The sequence below is a fragment of the Phyllobates terribilis genome, unplaced genomic scaffold (assembly GCF_046119375.1).
Source record: "Phyllobates terribilis strain yellow unplaced genomic scaffold, ASM4611937v1 Scaffold_1__5_contigs__length_1240528914, whole genome shotgun sequence".
Classification (NCBI taxonomy): domain Eukaryota; kingdom Metazoa; phylum Chordata; class Amphibia; order Anura; family Dendrobatidae; genus Phyllobates; species Phyllobates terribilis.
In genome coordinates, this window is record NW_027362761.1 from 834,275,627 (window position 1) to 834,296,138 (window position 20,512).

Below are 20,512 nucleotides of genomic sequence, written 5' to 3' on the forward strand. Positions count from 1 at the left end.
TGATCAGACTGTGGAGGCATCATACTGCGTGGGGGCCTCAAGACTGCATTGGGGGCTGTGCAGGCCATGATACTATGTGGGAGACTGTGTGGGCATTACAATGTGTATAGGTGACTGTGGGGGCCATAATATTGCGTGGGGGATTGTGTGGACATCGTACTTTGTGAGAGGTTTTGTGGGCATTGCACTTTGTATGGGGCTGTAGAAGTCATCATAATGTGTGGGAGGCTGTGGGGGTATCATACTGTATGAGGGACTTTGAGGATACCACACTTTTTGAGGGGTCTGTGGTGGTATTATAATGTGAGTGAGCAGCTGTGTGGTTTGTAATAGTATGATGGCACCCACAACTTCTCACAAAGTAAATGTGTGTAGCAGGGGGCTGTGAGAGCATCATACTGTGTGGAGTGCTGTGTAGGCCATAATATTGTGTGGGAAAGCTGTAGGGCTTCACACTGTGTGGTGTGCTATGAGGTAATCATACTGTGTGGAAGGGCTATTGCATCATCATACTGTGTGGGGTGCTGTATGGGATTATACTGTGTGAAGTGGCTGTGGGGACCATCATATTTTGTGTATGTGCCTCATGATGTTCGGGGGAACTATGGGACATTATACTGTGTATGGGGCATTTTAGGGGCTTCATACTATGTTGGGTGTCTGTAAGGGCATTATTTCCATGTTGAGAGTCTTTGTGGCAGCATTATAATGTGTTGAGCTCACTGTGGGGTTAACATACCTTTTGGGAGCTTGGTGGGGATATTTTACTGTATTATGGGTACTATGGGGGCATCATACTGTGTTAGAGCACTATGTGGATTTTTTTGGCATTGGGGTCATCATACTCTGTGTTTAGAGGGCACAGTGAGGGCAATTTGTATGAGGGAAATCACTATGGAGGTATCATACTGTGTGTAGGGTGAATTTTTGGGGACACCATACTTATTGCTAGCCATTAGAGGGGTAGGTGAGTGCACAAAGGGGCTTTAGTAGGGACTCAACTATTGTCAGTGTTTATGTCCCGCTCCTTGTCTTTAAAAGTATCGAAAAATTTTGTACTGTGACTTTACATCATGACTTTGTCTACTCAACCAAATATTTTTTTGGGGTGGGGGCCCAAATTGGCCTTTTGGTATGTGGCCCATGATTTATATGCACACACCTGCTTTAGAGAGATCTTTATTTCTTAAAGGGAATTTGTCAGCAGGTTTTTGCTACCTCATTTGAGAGCAACATATAATTATTTTAATACTGTTTTGACATCATTGGAGTACGATTTAATTTGAGTTCCACGGTTATAGATAGGTTCCGTAATACTAGCCTTAGAATAAGTTGGGTCAAAGGGGCCATTAAATATGCTTCGTGGTTGTTGTTTTAAATCAATTTGCAATGCGATTGATGCACACTCCTTACTAAAACTCCATGTTTGACCTCTATTATATCACTTTTCCTAAAAAATATTTTATTAATTGCAACACTGCTAATATAATTTATCTCCTGGAGTGTCGATTATATAAATTGGTTGCACAACTCGAATGTGAAAAGTCAAAATTTCGGAACATATTACTGCAGAACGACAGGTGCTCTGTCTCGCTACAATAATATGTTCAGAAATTCTGACTTTTAACCTTTGAGTCGTGCAACCAATCTATTCTATCCAATATAGTTGGCACTCCAGAAAATAAATGATGAATATTTAGTTAAAATTGATAAACATTTTATAGTAAAAGTGATAGTAGATATGATAGAAGTTGAGGATTTAAGTCATAAGTGAGAATAAACCGTAAGGCAGAGTGGCACACATGAATCATCCGTTCATTGCTAATGTTTGGGTGGATTTTCTTTTGTCATGCAGAGGATATTTTAGATTCAGTGGTCTGTGTCATTAAGAAAGAAAATCATCCACAAAGAGAAGGGGATTGATCAAGGCTAATATTGACCTAGTAAATCTTATGGCTGTCATTTCTTAGATGCACTTTGTGCCATCATCACTTCCCATGAAAGCTATTTAGGTCTTCTAATAACATGAATATAGTGCTGCTATAGGTTTGAATTCGTAGGCCATGTGTTTCCGGATTACTTTATGAGTCATGCTATGCTTTTTGAACTTTCTATAGCAAAAAAAGTTTTAAAGTTTTTGTCTCTGTGGATGCTAGAAGTCTCTCATCACCTGCTCTATATGCTACTACTTGGGAATCGACCCACCACCTCGCTGTGCAGCGCACCTGTGAAAATAATTACTGTATTCAGGGACTGGTGAGCAGATGTATGTTTTTCTAATTATCTGTTTTTACCACATGTATGTGTCAACTTCTGTTTGTATCGCACACTTGTTCTTTTTATCACGCATAAACATTGGAAGATCGGAAGGATTATGAATAGTAATGTATTATAATTGACGTTCAGCTTAATTTAAGTTTTCTAGTCTCTGCTATGGCATTTATTTTTCTTTTAATCGTTGTCTCATATTTATTATTGCTGTAGGAAATCCTTCTCAGTCCATTTAATAATCACTCACTCCTTTTGCAACTTCCTGATAATGGATTATGGAGCATAAAGCTCTGTGTCTTGCCTTTAGTGCTGTTCTCTTCTTCCTGCAGGAGATAAAAAGTAAAAATAAAATGACAGATAACAAGGATAACTCTGACCAACTAGTATCCTCATTTACAAACACTTACATTTTGCAGGGATTAGATGGTAATTGCCACATTTTTCGTTGCTGCTTTTACTTGCCTTAGGTAATTTGACAGCTTCTCTGTAATAATTTTAGCTTCACGTCTGCTGCCGTGCAATCCACAAAACGATGAGCTTTCCTTCAGGTCCTCTGATAGTTTGCAGCTCCTTCAAGCAATACACAGCTTAGCTAAGTTTCATGCGTCTAAAACAAATGTTTTATTTATGCAAATATAATGTGAGAACTGTCATGGGCCCTCCCCGCTAGCTGCCATTTACAGCTATATGTGGTATATTTACTGCATAGCCTTTTCAATGAGATTCTGTTTTCACAGCCAGTTGTCAGCAATTTTGTGAGACGCTAAATAATTATATATAGTAGGTGGAAAAGGACACATGTTTATCAATGTTTTCCCAGGAATTCAGCGGCAGTGCTTGACAGAGACAAAAGAAAACCTTTACAGTCAATTATGGCTGGCTTTTTATTATAGTTAAAATAACAACACATTTTCATAAAGTACTATGAAGATGTACCCCCCTACCCCCGTCCTTGGAGAGTTCACTTGCGTTTGTATATCAGACTAAATAGCCCATGAAATCCCTAAGGATGCTTTCACATTGCGTTCAGGCCCCATCAGGGCTTACATCCGGACCCCCCACAATTTATTTTTATTAGGTCATTCTAAAACTTATTGTATATTGTCCAGTTAAAGACTTGCTTATATTTTGGATTATGTACATCATGACTCTATCAAGACTATCATTTTTAGCTGTTGTTTTTTCTCGACTTTTGTATTATCTGTCCTAAGAAACTTTTTCTAAAAGACTTGGAGATCTTCTAAGTGCTTTTAATGTCAAATGAATAATACTTGGGTGATAGTAGTTTCCACTTTGATATTTCTCACAAACAGGCTTACTTATTGAGTCAAGAGAGACCTGAAGAACTTTGGATGTCCTAGTTGTTAAAGGAGTCATTATAATCAGCAAAAATTGGAGGACAACCATAGTCTATGCCATACCATAAGCAATTAGTTATCGCAAACAAATATATATATATATATATATATAAATATATATATGAATTATGATAGTACTTTATACAGTAAAAGAAGAATAGGTACATTCAAAGTTCTACATTTGTATTTTTTCTTTATTTTATTTTATGGATAAATGCTCTTTATAAGAAAGTAAACACATTCAGCAAGTAATGCAGTAAAAATTAATAAATGTTTGTAAACTGTTAAAGAAGACCTGTCACTTGCCCAAAAACGTGTAAAATCCCGGAGCTCCCCTGATTCTGATGCTCCTTTCCATTTTGGATTGCATGGCTCCATTGCAGACTTATTCATATTTGTTGCTTTTGGAGCACAGTATGTGCAATCCCTGCCTGCAGACCAACTGCGAGTTACGTCAGAGATTATTCTCTAGGGGCGTTTGTTTTTATCCCTCCTTCCCAAATGTTGCCAATCATAATGATTGTCACAATCTGGAAGGATTGGTGAATGCGAATGCCCCCATTGAAGACTGAAGAAGCCTAGTTTGTCACATACTGCATCCCCAAAAAGCAATAAAGGTGAATATTTCTGCAATGTAGTGATGAAGTGTGAAGCTGAAATGAGTGGCAGAATCAGAGGAGCTCAGGGATTTTTAAAAGATATTTAACTACATTTTTTTTTAGCAATTTACAGGTCCTCTTTAAGTATATTAACTCCTTAGCGCAAGATGAAGTACACATATATCAGCACTGGGAATCAGTATGTGTTGAAGGGCTCCAGAACTGAGCTCCTGCCACACGTGTTAGCTGTTAAATATGTATGTAGCCAGCATATGTCTCTAACAGTAGCGAGTGGAGCTAAGCTCTGATTGCTACTGTTAACCATTAAGATTCTGCATAGGCTTCCCTACTGATCACAACTGTTAGAGGCAGATGCCGCTATGTAAGACAGCCAGCATCTATGTGTCATTAAGTGGTTAAGGGTAACATGAAAAAATTGGAAACAAGGAATGGAAGGATTACCTCCTTATACACTACCAAGGAAACCAACAATATCTATAAGAAATATCTAGCCAGAATACTGGGTGCATCTACAGTGCTGTGCAAAAGATTTTGGCAGGTGTGGAAAAATTTTTGCAAAGTAAGCAAGTTTTCCAGAAGTGTTTATTTTTATCAATTAACAAAATGGAAAGTGAATGCACAATAGAGACATCTAAATCAAATCAATATTTCATGTGACCACCTTTTGCAGATATTTTGCAGATTCCATCATACAATGCCATCAGTTCAGTGTCCTGCTCCAAATTTATGAAGAAGCAGGACAACAACCCAAAACATACATCCAATGTCATTACGAACTATGTTCAGTATAAAGAAGAACAAGGAGTCCTGAAAGCGATGAAAAGGCCCCCGCAGAGCCGTTTCTGGGATTACATGAAGAGACAGAAGGATTTTCACAAGCCTACATTCACAGAAGATTTGTGGTTAGATTTCCAAGATGTTTGGAATAATCTTCCATCTAAGTTCCTTCAAAAACTGTGTGCAAGTGTGCCTAGAAGATTTGATGCTGTTTTGAAGACAAAGTGTGGTCATACCAAATATTGATTAGATTTAGATTTCTCTTTTGTTCGTTCACTTTGCATTTTGTTAATTGATAAAAATTAACTATTAACATTTCCATTTTTGAAAGTATTCTGACTTTGCAGAATTTTTTATAAAACCTGCCTAAAACTTTTGCACAGAGCTGTATATCTATAGATTGAACCTTTAATACTTCAAGATTGCAGTTATTGAATGTTCTCTTTTGTAAAGTCCCATTGTACAAAAGTTTGCAAGTATCATTTTATTTCAATACATTATATGGAGTGAACTCTTCTCTAGTGATGTTAGGTTATTACATTTTGCCCCATAGATCAAATGTTTCAGTCCAAATCAAGGTTGAATGAAGGATTTCTTTTGCAGCGTAAGATTCTGGCATCCGTTTGGCCAATTCCTCATTGAAATCCAAGGCAAACAGAGCCTGTATTGGACAAGAGATAACACAGTAAAAAGCAAGCACAGCATGAACTGAAATTATTTTTACTGGTTCTCATTAAACGAGCACAAGTTTCTAAATGAGATACAATAGGTAGTCTGGCCAGCAGCACAGTGATCTATAATTAAGGATGCTGTTTAGATAAACTGTTTTGCATATTTAAAAATGCTAAATATATTAATAACGCTGTATGTGCTGGCCTGTCACAATAAAGTCTTTCAGTCCAATGTCTTTTTTTTTCACCCCAGAAATTCCAAAGTAAATATGCAGCTTTTGTGTGAAAGGCATGCGAGTAAATTATTTTTGAACTTGATGTGTATCTGTCATCCAGGGAAATGCTCAGCTGTAACTAACTTGCAAATTTACAGGGAAATGGATCAAATTGATGACAGCTGTCAACAGTCGTTTGTCAAAAATACTTAGGTGATTTTTGTTAAAGCAATTGACAGTACTACAAAATCTGCATGCCTGAGAAGAACAATCAATTGTAGATTGCTCATTTGAGATTTACATTAGATGAAGGTAGTACAATTGATTTTCTTTTATTTAAATGTCTAATACAAATCTTAGCTTTGTTTGCTATAATTTCTTTCATGGCATCAAGTAACCATTCCATCATCAGGACCTTCTGGTGTTTGAACTACAAAAATTTACTGAACACTATAGAGAAAAAAATTCAAATCTTTTTTTCTTTTAGTTAAATTCAACAGTGATCAGTAATAACATCACTAAGGTACCCATTGTTTCAGATAACTTTTTAGAAATAGCCATTTTGTATGTACATGAGGATTTTACTCATTATATGACGTGTATGACTGCATTTTTTTTTTAAACTTGCTGCTAAAATGTCTCCCAAACAGTACACAGAGGTTAGAGGAGATACTGCTCTCCTATCACTCTGTGGCATACTCTCATAAGCAGCAGCAGAAGCAGGAATGGCATTTTACAGCAGTACTGAGTAGTGCAACTATGAATCCAGTACTTGGGTGAGATAAATCACTTGCTAGTATGCAAACACAATGTCAATATGTATGTATCTTTCTCTTACTCAGCTCTCCCTCTTATTTCCCCATCAACTGCCCATATATGTAATCTGATTCTTATTGAACTAATAGTAAATTATCTCACAAGACAAATTTTAGCAATATTTCCGAATGAAAAATGTGTTTAGGACAAGGGTGGGGAACCTCAGGCCTGAGGGTCACTTATGGCCCTTGATGACCATTTATCCAGCCCCCTGGCAGATTCCAGGGGACCACGGTGCTTGACGGCCGCTGGGCCATTAATTTCTTCTTGGTCTGTGAGCAATCGCACGCAGTGTTCACTAGTGAATACTGAGACGTATGCAAATGAAAGATTACGTCCTGACACAGGATGTACCTTGTGGGTGGAGTTAGCGCACAATTTGTACGGCCCCCAAAGGATTTTATAAATATCCAAATGGTCTTTGGAAGATAAAATATTCCCTACCCCTGGTTTAGGACGTGGCAGAAGTGACTCATAAGTGGAAGCAGTTTTCTCTCTTAAGTTATATTACAAAGTTTCATATATTTGGTAATACTATTGACTTATGCAGAGTTTATTAAAATGACAAAGACCATTTAAGTCTGGGCAATAGAACTCATGTTATTTGTTTATGTCTGAAGCATTTTTTCGAATTTACATATATACTGAATGTAGAGCCTAAACATTACGTGAACCTTGCTAAATAGAAAAAAGAAACATAATACTACTATGTGTATTTTATATTTTCAACATTAATTATGAAAGCTGCGCTTTGCAATTGATCTAAAATGTTTCTTTAGTTTGATTTCGCTAAAATTAAAATTCTGATTAAGAAATTCACAGTGGTGAAAGTTGCATTCTAAGCAAATGTGAAAATAACCATGGCTAAAGCCATATGGGTTCTTATGTTAGAACCATTAGCAATAATTTAAAATTGCTTGTAAATTATTTACTAGTGCGGACTGATCTGTTTATAAAATTGATTATGCTCTTTATTTCTTTTTTAAATTATGTGGCCTCATATTTAAAAGTGTTTTAATACCAACATTTATGACAGTGTTTAATCACAAAAGAAAAGGCGCTGTTTCTTTCCTAGCTTTTATAAAATATGACAAATTGCACAACTTACAATGGTTAAAGGGATTGCCCTGTCCAAACCGATAGGTCTGCAGTTACTCTGTGTGACTGCAGTCTTATGAATCATCCCTAGCACGTGCACTGTACTCTGCAAGGATTCGCCAGTTTCTGACCTGGGACCGGAGGGTATGTATGAGTTATACATACTCCTGTCCAGTGGGCTTGGCCTCGCTCCATAAACTTGTATGGAGAAAGGTTGCGCCCTGTTGAGTGACATCGCCGACCAGTGGGCATGCCCAACTAGAAGGCACTGTCTCACTCCATACAAGTGTATGGAGAGTGAGGCTGCGCCACTGACAGGGAGTATGTATAACTCATACATACCCTCTGGCCCCCGCTCAGAAACTGGCAAATCATTTCACACAGAGTGACTGTAGACTTATCAGTTTAGGCCAGACAACTCCTTTAATGAGCATTATACAGTACATCTCATTGATTGTCTTCCCTTGAGTCAGTTTTTAAAGCTTCTTGTACCTTTAGAGGCCTCCCATGGGCAACAGGTCCAATCTTAAAGAACCCTCCTTTCCCTTTATACTACTTACAACTCTAGAATTCTGTCCACTTTCAATTTAAATTGAAAATATCACTGTTATCCCTGCTGAATCACAATCCATGAGATCTACAGCCTAGATTAATTAATTGATGATAAAGATACCCACCATCTTAGGTTTAAACACTTCTAATCAAATTCCACTGTAGTACCACTTGAGACCCTCAAAGAGAAATCATCTCAACAAGAAATTTTCCATTTATTCTAATTTCACTTTATCAAATCCCTACCCAGACCATTTGCACACCCAATCCCCTCACAATTCGAATTGTTATGCAAAAATAATTCCTACCCCTAGGGAGATATCTTATTGTCACAATCTTTTAACTTTCCAACCTGTCAAACAAAATTAGCGATATCACAAGAATAATCAGTGATATGGGCTATGCAATGTCACTTCAGCAATGGCAACACCGCTTTGTTACATTGTCTAAAAGTAGCTATCAAATTTCCTTAATAGAAACTTCGATCAGAATATATTAGGTGTCTAAACTCCTCCACAAAATATACCCAAATGTCTCCAACAGATGTTTCAGGACTGCAATTCTGTAGTTGATATTTGGCATATATGACGGATAGTCCTGCCCATTAGTAAAATAACTCACTCAATCACCTCCTTGACATGATATAACAAGCTACTATTTAGACCTTAGGGACATAGCCCCTATAAAATCACACATGTACTGTAGATTTAAAAAATGTGTTTTTATAGAAAAATAGTTTTATTCTATATGTACATGAGGGGGCTTTGGTGCTCTGTTTGTGTGGCCGAGTGCTCGGTACACCTTTCTACCCCTTCATTTACAATAATTCACCTTCCCCTTATGGTATTTGGCAGTGCTTGCTTTTAGGTGCTGCCTGATCTAACTCCTCACCCCTGCACATTTTAATACTGGAGCGAACGAGTGTCTGCAACACGGTGTCAGTGTGTGTAGAGGCTGAGCTCTCATCCCCTCTTCTGTGTGTAGTGACCGCTCTCTGAACACAGGATTGCAAAACAGCAATGGCAAATGCTGACAGGAGAGAGATTATAAAGTGCACAATGTCAGTGTATACTTGCTTTTGTCCCCTCTCCTGTTGATAGTGGCCACTGCTGCTTTGTAATCATGTCTGCAGCAAACGGCCACTACACACAGGGGAGGGAATGAAAACTTGGCCTCTACCCACACTGACACTGTGTTGCATGTGCTCGGATGCTCCACTGACAGTATGTGCATCACTGAGGAGTTATATCAGGCAGCAAATAAATACGCATTGTAATGCACAGAAGGCGCATTGGGCCCTTGTCTATACCAAGCGTGGCCAAGGGTTCACAAAAGCCTCCTTATTTACATATGTAATAACACTGTTTTCTATAAAACCTATTTATTAAAAGCTACTGTACCTGTATAATTTTTCTAGGGGCTAAGTCCCCTATGTGAAGGTATAAATAGTTTGGTTTCTTCTTTAGGAGTGAAAGACTGCCTTTAATAAATAACCTATACGGAAGTAAATACTGATAAATCCACCATAAAATATCAAAAGCTTACGAAAAAATCAAATAGATTCCCAATAATAATTATTCTAAATTAAGCACATACCAAAAGATAAAAATTATTTAAATCTTTATTAAACATCTCATTAAAAAACACACAATAAAATCAAACAGTAAAAAAAAGCAAGAAAAAAGTGTATTAAAAATACTCAATTAGATCCGTGGAGGGGGATGGATGCGCCACCATTACTATTAGTATCAGGCTACACAAAATGCATGATTTTAAATCAATTACATTAGTTTTACCAGGGGCATCATACAATCATTCTGAACAAAAATAATTAATTAAAGTGCACCTGTGCATTTCAACTATAACATTATATACTTTTTAATTCATTTATACTGAGCTAATTACTACTAGCCAATCAAAATGCAACATAGTATCTACATGAGCTCATATAGAAATAGCAGTATAGATTGAAGTGCACATGTGCATAACAGCTTAATCCTTTCAATGGGGATATGTCTAGTATGGCAAGTTTTATTGCAATGTTCATATAAATATGACATATACATGTACAGAAAGAACCAAAGAAATGTTATTGTCCTCTAAGAAAAGTCTGCTAATGAAGTGGCAGAACTAAATTACTGCATACACATTTATTACCAATATGGCAAAGGTACAGCCCCAAAAACACAGTAAATGAGAGCCCCTATACCAGTGAAATGCCGACCTGTGTGGCACACCACATCCCTCTCCACCTACTCCAACACATGTTTCGCTACCGCTTCATCAGGGAGTCAATGGTGTAATGGGGGCGCATCCATCCCCCTCCACGGATCTAGTTGTTATGAGTATTTTTAATACACTTTTTTCTTGCTTTTTTTCACTGTCAGATTTTATTGTGTGCTTTTTTAATGAGATGTTTAATAAAGATTTAAATAATTTTTATCTTTTGGTATGTGCTTAATTTATAATAATTGTTATTGGGTATCCCTTTAATAAATGCCTACAGACAGCAAGCATCATTCTTCTGGATGACAACCTCCCTGGAATAAAAAATAAAATGCACTGACTGGCAGCAAAGATCCTTTTCGTTGCCAAGAGGAAATTCCTTACTCTCTCAATCCTGGCTATCAAGTATAGAATTAAGGTTATCATGATTTATGAACACTTTACAGGAAATAGACAAGATACCAGAGATCTTTTTGATTCTATCTTGAACTCATGGATCACTTATAACTCTAGAAATTAAATTTTTTGTGTCATGTCTAAGAGTGATATTAATTTTCTATATATATAGAATAGAAAATTAATATCATTCTTAGCCATGACATCAAAATTCATTTTCTAGAGTTGAGCAAAAACACCACCACCCATAAAACCTGCAGCTGGATGTACCAACATGTTACTGCTAGTTGATTTAACAATAAACAGTACTTTTTCTCTCTTCACATTATTCATGTCCCTTTGCTGTCACATTAACACATTTGAGTGCTATGGACAAGATTATCTGTTGCTTTGCTGTTATCGCACTTCACCAAGAAACAAGTAGACAACCTGTCAAACACCTTAGCAACTGTTTAACAATATAGTACTTCAGCTAGTAAACCAACCAGAAGGCTACAAAGCAGAAATACTAAATTATGCAATTAGTTTTTATGTTATATTTTTTATTGTATTTTTGGTTACATTATTTTAGCTTTATATTACAAAAAGTATATACTAATACTTATATTTTCCTGACAGAGCACTGAGTTGAGTCCAGCCAGCAGTACAACATCCCTTCCAATTAGCCCTATGACTGACAGAGGTCTTCCCTTTAAGGTATTACATTTACTTTGCTTTTCAAAAATGTTTTCTCTGTAAAGATAATAATAATGGTTTTATTGTCCACTTTATACAGGTATGCATTCTTTTAAAAACATAATGATAATTTATTATGCTCTGAAATTTATTGTCTTTCTGGTACATGTGTTTATATTAGGTTTTATTTACGTTAGCTTCATGTCTTTCTTGAAATAAAGCCATGGCAACTATAAAGAATATATTTTCAAACAGATCTCAATGAATACTGACAGAATTAACTGATATATATTGAGGTCCATCAAGTTTTTCTAAGTATTCTAGTATTCTGTGTTTTTTTTTCTGTTACATGGCATCAGTGTGCAAAGAGACATGCCAGGCCTGGCATGTCAGAGTGAAAAGCCTTATATGCCATGCAATGCTCCTCAGGAAAATTAAACATGCAAATTGCCTCTTAAGACAGGAAGAGGACTTGAACTCTATTGCCACCTATTGAAAGTAGAAATCCTAAAAGTCAATATCAACCCCTTAATGAGCCTTGACATATGTATTAAGTTAAAAGCCAAAGCAGAATCTCAATTTGCAGACAAGGTGTTTTTGGGTGTTGCCCCTACTCACTGCAAAGTATAAGATTTAATTTGAGAGGCTAAGACTGGGATCTAGCCACCAATCAAATCTCAAACTTTGCACTGACAAGGGGCAACATCCCAAAGCACCGTGTCTGCAAATGGAGATTTTGGTTTGGCTTTTATCCTAAATTATACAATTATATAGCAAGGCTCATAAAAGGATCAATATTAACTTTTAAGATTGCTACTTCTAATAGTTGGCACTACAGTTCAAGTCTTCTTCCTCTCTGAAGAGGCAAATTGCACATGGCATAAGTGGGATGCGTTTTCTGGAAAAGCTACATTTAAATATTTTCATAGTTTTAAGGTTGAAAAAAGTTACATATCCATAAAGTTCAACCTAAAACCCTAACATATTGATTCAGAATAAGGTAAAAACCCAATGAAATACTGAATTATTTTATTTAGGGTTCGCGCACACAAGCATATACATCGGACGTGTGCTATCCGATGTTTTATCAGATAGCACTAGGACCAATGTTATTTTTTTGTGGCAGTGCTGATCAGCATTTTATTTATCATACTTATTCATTATGAGAAAAAAATTGCAGCATGCTGTGATTTGCATCGCAAAACAGATGGCACGCACCCATTCAAGTCTATGGGTGTGTGGAAACCATTGGATTGCACTCGGATGATATGACTCACAGAATGGAGAAGAGAGAGAAATTTTGTTCTCCATCTTTTCCTGACGGTGGGCTCTGATTCCATCTACTGGGAGAATCAAATCACACTAAGCTGACTCCCGGATAAACTCGGATCAGAGTTTGATCGTAGTGTCATTAACATAATCAATCCGATTCTTTAGCATAAAAGAATTTACTCTTGTGTGAGTTAGCCCATAAAGAAGAGCTTTCATCAAATTTTTCATGTGGAGCTGAACTAGGATGTAGTAGTTGTTGCAGAGTGGAATAATTTTTTATTTTTTATTTTGGCTCTACATTGCGGAGATACTAGCAATCAAAGTATTTGGCACATAATGAGTTCCCCTTATTTAAGTCCATGTGGGTGTTATTAGAAACTTTTCACTGGGGTATGTACTTCTCCTTGAATGAGTTGCTATCTGATAACACCTACTTCAACCTTACAAAAGTTAACTCATTAAATGCCAAATACTTTGACTGTTAATATCTCCATAATGGAGAGGTGAAATTAAACTAAAATGTTTATTCCGCCATGCAGCCACTATTACATCATGTGTCCAGTTCAACATGAAAAATTTGCTGAAAGAACCTCTTTAATACAGCTCGGCAGTTTATAAAACTCCTATAAGAACTGTGTTTCCACCATTATTAACAAGGTATCCATCTGTCCCATTAAAATTAAGGCATTAATTTGAATGAAGCTTTGACCCCCATCTTTCCCTTTGAAGTAAAGTGTCCAGCATGGCCAAAATGTGATTTGAACGTTTTCATCAACAATTTTTTTTTTCTTATTTTTCTAAGTAGGGAAACAATAAGGTCACATGCAAGTGTTTGAAAAGCAGTGATTTTTAACAAAATTCATGGCTAACCAAAGTTTGCCATTGACCGCTAGCTCATTAAATCTAGCAGTACATCACATTAAATTTAAATGTGTCTTTCTTATGATATTCAATAATTTTCTTAATAGATTGAAGGTTTTGCTTCTAAAATTTTATTTAATGGAATTTTGAAATCTCAAAATAGTTGTTATCTTTAATAAAACCTTGAGTTCTCAATAATAGCATTATTATTAGAGTAGTCATTAGCAGGACAATCACCTCACCACTGAAATGTCAGCTAATCTGCATATGATGGTAAAGGTATGTTTTTTAATCAGGGCAACAAGGAGAATGCATATAAAGTTAAATCACTTGACCTTTCATTGAACTTCCTTAGAATGTTAATATAAATCCTTCTTTACTTTTTTAAAATGCCCCTCAGAAATTTTTTGATATATGTTTGGTCTAATGACTGCCTGTCTTAACATTATTTTTTCCTAAGCCTCCTATGTCTTTGATTGACTGCTGTGATAAGGTTTAAACTAACAAAGACAGCATTGGATGATAAAAAGAACACATGACGATGAGATTCCGTGTTCTGCTTTTGTTTATTAATATAAATTCTGATAAAAAGAGCAGTTACAGACTGTAAAAATGAAAAATTAACATGTCAACATATTCTATTCAATTTAATAATGATTTGTTTAAAATTCTTTAAGAGTGCTTTCACACACTGTTTTTCGGAGTTTTTCAGTATTTTACTCTGTTGTCTTTTGCACTTTTAAAGCAAAATATCAAAAAATGATTACACCAGTTTTTAACTATTAGTCAAGAGGTAAATACAAAATGCTACAAAATCACTTTGGTGAATTTTTTGGGTCAGTGGCAATATTTCAAAATGCAGCATGCTTCATGTGTTGAAGTTTTCCGCTCATTTTTCCAGTAGGTTTTTCTAAAATACTTAAAATACACATGAAAAACTTCCAAATAAAAATGTCTAAATAAAAGAGATGGCACCCATAAAACGCATGATATTCTTTACGCTAAAGCAAGATGAAAAAAACAAGGAAAAATATTGTTTATAAAGGAATGTTAAAGGCGTGGTCCGAAGGCCAAAGACAGTTTCATCCAAATCCCTATCTATTTAGTGCCGTACTCTAAACTAATTTCAGCAACACAGAGAGGGTACCTGGTGTGCCGAGAACAGGTCAGCCCTACAAGTGACGTTGTCTGTGTTGCTGGCTCATTACTACTGATGTGAGCCAGCAGCACAGAGCGCACGCTGTGATTGTGCACATAGCACAGTGTGCAGTGCACTAGGACACAGCAGGGACTAGCCCAGTTCCTAAAATGAGCGTCATTGATGACACTTCAATTCAGGGAGGGGTTCAGAGACTCTAGCAGTGACCACAGCCTCTGACACCTGATGACGCTTTGCTTGAGTATCCCAGCATGCACTTGGATTCACAAACAAAGCATCATCACATAAGAAGTAGGGAAAAAACACAATACCAGTTAGATACAGTAGTTAGGGAACAGTAGTGAATTTCTGATGCAAGCATATTAGAAATTAGTTTAGATTACAGCACTGAATAGATAGGGATTCATATGAAAATTTCTTTGGTCTTTGGACCGCCCCTTTAACCCCTTAGTGACCAGACCATTTTTTAAAATCTGACCAGTGTCACTTTATGTAGTAAAAACTCTGGAATGCTTCAACATATCCCATTGATTTTGAGATTTTTTTTGCGACACATGATACTTTATAATAATGGTAAATTTAAGTTGATATGTTTTGCGTTTATTTATAAAAATATCAGAAATTTAACACAAAATGTTTTAAAAATTGCAATTTTTAAACTTTGAATGACTATCCCTTTAATCCCGATTGTCATACCACACAAAAACATTAATAAATAACATTTCCCTCATGTCTGCTTTACGTCAGCACCATTTGTAAAATGTTGTTTTATTTTGTTAGCATTTTAGAAGGTATAAAAATGTAGCGGCAATTTTTCATTTTATTTTCAAGAAAATTTACAAAACGTATTTTTATAGGGACCTGTTCAGTCTTGAAATGACTTTGAGGGTCCTATATTTTGGAAACCATTCAAAAGTGATACCATTTTAAAAACCACCCCTCATAGTATTTAAAATTGCTTTCAGGTAGTTAATTAACCCTTCTGGTTCTTTTCAGGAAGTAATGGAAAGTGGTATGACAAGTAAAAGTTTATTTTTACCACCTAAATTTTTATAACTTCTGAACAGGCCGCTATAGCAGACAGACTCTAAGGCCATTATTTGGCCATGAACTGCCAAACATCAGGACTACTCAATCAAGATTTCAGGGTGCCAATGAGATTAAAGAGGAAGCTCCCACACTCTATTAACTAATTAGATTCTGTAGTCACTAATGACTGCAGAATCTAAGGGGTTAACATCCATGGTTGGTGCCACTACTGATCGTTGTTGATGCAACAAATTGTCAGCAATGGTGTAACGGTTACAGTTACAGGATTGTCACCTGTGGGGGAACGCTAGTCTCTTATATCATCGCAGGTCAGTAAAGAGACGTTTATTGGTCACTAAGGTGTTAAGGTGGTTTTACATGCATTTATTTATAAAGCATCACAGCAGTTTCTGCTGCTCGTTTTTCACCTAAAGCCAGAAGTTGATTTAAAAGGAAAATATAATGGAAAGACTTTTGGCTTTGACTCAAATACCTATATCAAAAAATTATGTTGTGTTTAAAAAAGTGCTGAGTGCAAAACTCCCAAAGGTTATTGTCACAATGTGTTGATTTTTGTCATTCAAAAATGTCCATTTTTCAAGCCGAAGATTCTTCTAGAATTGCTCCTTTTCTCTTGAATTTTGAAATTGTAAAGAGTTTTTATTTAGCATTTATTTGGTCGTTTCCGGAGCACATTTTTCAAAAAAATTTTACTATTGCATTTTTTTTTATGTTTTCTTCAGCATTTTTTGAGTGTCTGTCTACTTGAGCTTTCCAACCTTTTTAAATCCATTAAGTACTAAAGAAAAGACGGAAAGACACTTGTGTGTGTTCTGGATGTCTATTTAGCCTTTGTTTTGAGAACCTTATTAGAAAATTTCAGAAGAATTTATATATTACTTCTCTTCAACATTTGGCATTTTTGAAAACCTGAAGCTTTTAAAAGATGTTCAAATGCCTAAACATATGAAAACAAGTTGTTTTCCCATAAAAAATATGACCATTCTTTTTATTCTGTTTATGTCTTTTCCTCCTTTTTTAGCAGATCTGCTTAAAAAAATGTAAAAAGAAGCAGTGTGAACATACCTTAAGGCAGGGATGTCAAACTCAAATATACAGAGGGCCAAAATAAAAACTTGGACAAAGCCATGGGCCAACCTTGATATATATTAAAAAAAATATCTACAATTGAGGAAGTTTTTCCTTATCATCAAATATAATGATGAAACTTTCCATAAGCAAACAAACTTAAAAGGTGTTGTCCAACAAACAAAGTACATTTGTACATTTTATTTAATACATCTTAGAATAAAATAAACACATAATCACAAATGGGGCATACTGTAATAATATGATACGTTATGTAACAGCATTAAAAAGCATACGGTCCAATGACCTAATATAAATATGTAATCATAATGGATAAAAACCCTTGAATTAATAAATTATACAGATAATAAAGTGTGATGCCAACAAAAGTGCCCCCACAAACACAGTATGATACCCTCACAGTGAATTCCTCCACAGTACCCCCCACACGCACGGTATGATGAACCTACTTTACCCCTCACCAAAGTATGATGACCTCAACACAGTATGATGCTCCAATGGTGATCCCCATACAGCCCCACATGCAGTATAATGGGTCCTACATAGTCCTCCATACAGTATAATGGCCACAACATAATTCTTCATACAGTATAATGAGCCCCACATAGTCCTCCATACAGTATATTGAGCCCCATATAGTCCTCCATATGGTGTAGTGGGCCCCACATAGTCCTCCATGCAGTATAATGGGCCCCACATAGTCCTCCATACAGTATAATGGGCCCCACATAGTTCACCATACAGTATAATGGTCCCCACATAGTCCTCCAAACAGAATAATGGGCCCCACATAGTCCTCCATACTGTATAGCGGGCCCCACATAGTTCACCAAACAGTATTATGGGCCCCACTTAGTCCTCCATACAGTATTATGGGTCCCACATAGTCCTCTATACACTATTATGGGGGGACAGTCGCAGGCTGAATATAATCACTCTGCGGGCTAGATTTGGCCCATGGCCAGAGTTTGCCATATGTGCCTTAAGGCCTTGTGCAGATGTCTGTGAATCTTGGTCCGATCATGGACTGCAATACATGGACTGGCCGTGGATCTCCTGACCCAAGATATATATGAAGCTGCCATGCTCCAGTCGGTAGACCAGTTGCCAGTCCATGCATTGTAGTCGGTGATCAGACCGAAATACATGGATGTCTGGATAAGCCAAAAGGCTTACTTTTTGTTAGTGGCTTTTAATTCATAGAGATAAGCATTTTTTCAGCATTTTTATCTCATTAAACGCCTGTCTTTATGGTCTATGAAACTTTCATATTCACTCAAATCTAACATATAGCCAGATTAAAAAAAAAGTCTGCAAAACAATGGCATTTAAACTTAATATGTGTACCACCCAATTAGTACAAAATAATTTCTTAATTATTCCAAACTTTGGAAATAATTCTAAGCAAAACTTCTAAGCAAAATTTGAATTGCTCAAGTCATAGTGAAATATGTAATTTTGGTTTTGTTAGACAAAATCTCCTCAAATTTAAATTATCATCAAGGTGAGATGGTCAAATTGATACTAAAAGAGTCAATTTTGCTTCACATTTCCAAAAAATTGAGATTGTAATCTCTACTTGTTGAGGGAGGGCAATAACCCTTCACGGTTGACCAAGTGAGTGTCAAATTATTATGTTGATTGCGCAATCCACAGAAAACCAAACGGAGGAAATGCGTGCTCTGTATTGGGAGGATTCAAAGAATCTCTGATCCTGTTTATTTTGCTTAGCATTTTATATTGTTTTGAGTATTTTAATAGCAAAACAACTCTGCAGCCATACTACAGTACTACAGGCTAACCAATGTTAGTACAATTATTACGGAAACACATATATGGTCATATTATCATTGTTAGTTCGAAGCACTATGGAAATTTTACAAGGTCAATCCTGGCCTAAACTCGTTAGATAACAGGAGCGGAGTGTCTGACAAAATACAAAATGTTCTAGTGAGAACAGTTAGTGTGTGAAAGATGAAGCGAGAGAAAAGAAGGAAAGAATGTATGTTATGCAAGGAGTGATAATAACATGATTTTGAAACAAGCAGACAAAATGGAGTTGCTATAGCATGAATATCAATATGTCCTTTACATTTTCCCCCCTAAAAATTATGTTATTATCAACAATAGAGGTGCTATCCCAGGGTCATGCTTTGAGCCTGAGGGACATTGGTCTTCACTCAATTAGTGCCCTTGTTACCAATCGAGTCTGTAGCGGCATGTCCATCCCCCCTTGTTAGTTGATATAATCATAAAGCTCAGATCTTCAGACGTGAGGTTGGTTGGGGCAAGCGGGTAAATGTCATCATTCCCTTGTCATCCAGGTCCTCAATGCTGGTTACATCTGGGAGGTCCGTGTACAGTAGCACTGGATGTCTTTTAACAGTGTCCTCCTTGCTCTCTGATGACTGGCAGGTTTTCCTCATGCAAAATGGGATACAATAAAAGACTAGTTTTAGTAAGACATATATTAACGAGATGCAAGCAGCAATATGCAACACTCCTTGTAATTTATTCCAGCAATCCACCCACCAATCCCTTTAAACCAATTAGCAGGAGTTAAAAAGGAGAATGTATCAGACCACCAATTGTCTTTGTTCAATTCGTTATGTTTGTTATACTCTTCCCTGAGTTTCCTAATGTCTTCCATTTTAGTCTTTAACCGTATGGTAGAGTCGGGGTCAATATAGTGACAACAGGCTGGGCCTATAACCTGACACATCCCTCCTTGAGCTGCTGTCAAATATTCCAATGCTAAAGTATGTTGATTGGCCACTATGATAAGCTGATGCTGCACAGCAACAGTAGTATTAATTACTTTTAAAATATTCCAAATCTGGTCATCTAAGTAATCAGTGACTTCCACTAATTTGTCCCACATTTGTGTTACCATAGGGTAGAGGAAGACAGTACTGGCTATCTTATTGGGTATACTCTTTTGTACCAAATGAGGTCTTCCTGATGGGCGTGGGGTGTTTTCCTTGGCACATTTATAAATGATATGAAGAGGGATGGCTCTCAAATCTACTTTACTATGCGGAATAAGATAAGTGGCTGGAGTTAGCCGGGCCAACGTGCAAGTCCCCCCTACTCCGACTGGGAGCCGTTTGTATGCATTATTCCCACAGACCCAATATGTGGCTGATTGTGGATCCCATAAAGCAGAGTGCTGTAATACTAATTTATGTACCAAATCGATAAAAACTGTGTTATTTGATAGCATACACCATGAAGGCATTTGTCCCAGGGGGCTACAATATCCAACACCCGGATTGCCACATGTTGGATCACTAGACTTATATTTGGAAAATTCATGTTTTACTCCTGTTGGGGTTGTCAGGAGCACTTGGTATGGTCCATCATACAGTGGTTCTAGTCCGTGTTTCTGAACATGCCTATTCACATA

At 36.6% G+C, this 20,512-nt stretch overlaps 1 protein-coding gene across 3 annotated transcripts in view; it reads left to right on the forward strand.

Annotated features, from left to right (window-relative positions):
* The window catches only part of CCSER1 (coiled-coil serine rich protein 1), a 1,466,148-nt gene that overhangs the window by 1,092,075 nt on the left and 353,561 nt on the right, over positions 1–20,512 (forward strand). For all 3 annotated transcript variants that reach the window (XM_073638131.1, XM_073638138.1, XM_073638147.1), the window contains exon 7: positions 11,619–11,696. In XM_073638131.1, the coding sequence (XP_073494232.1) occupies positions 11,619–11,696 (78 nt within the window). The remainder of the gene's footprint in view (positions 1–11,618; positions 11,697–20,512) is intronic.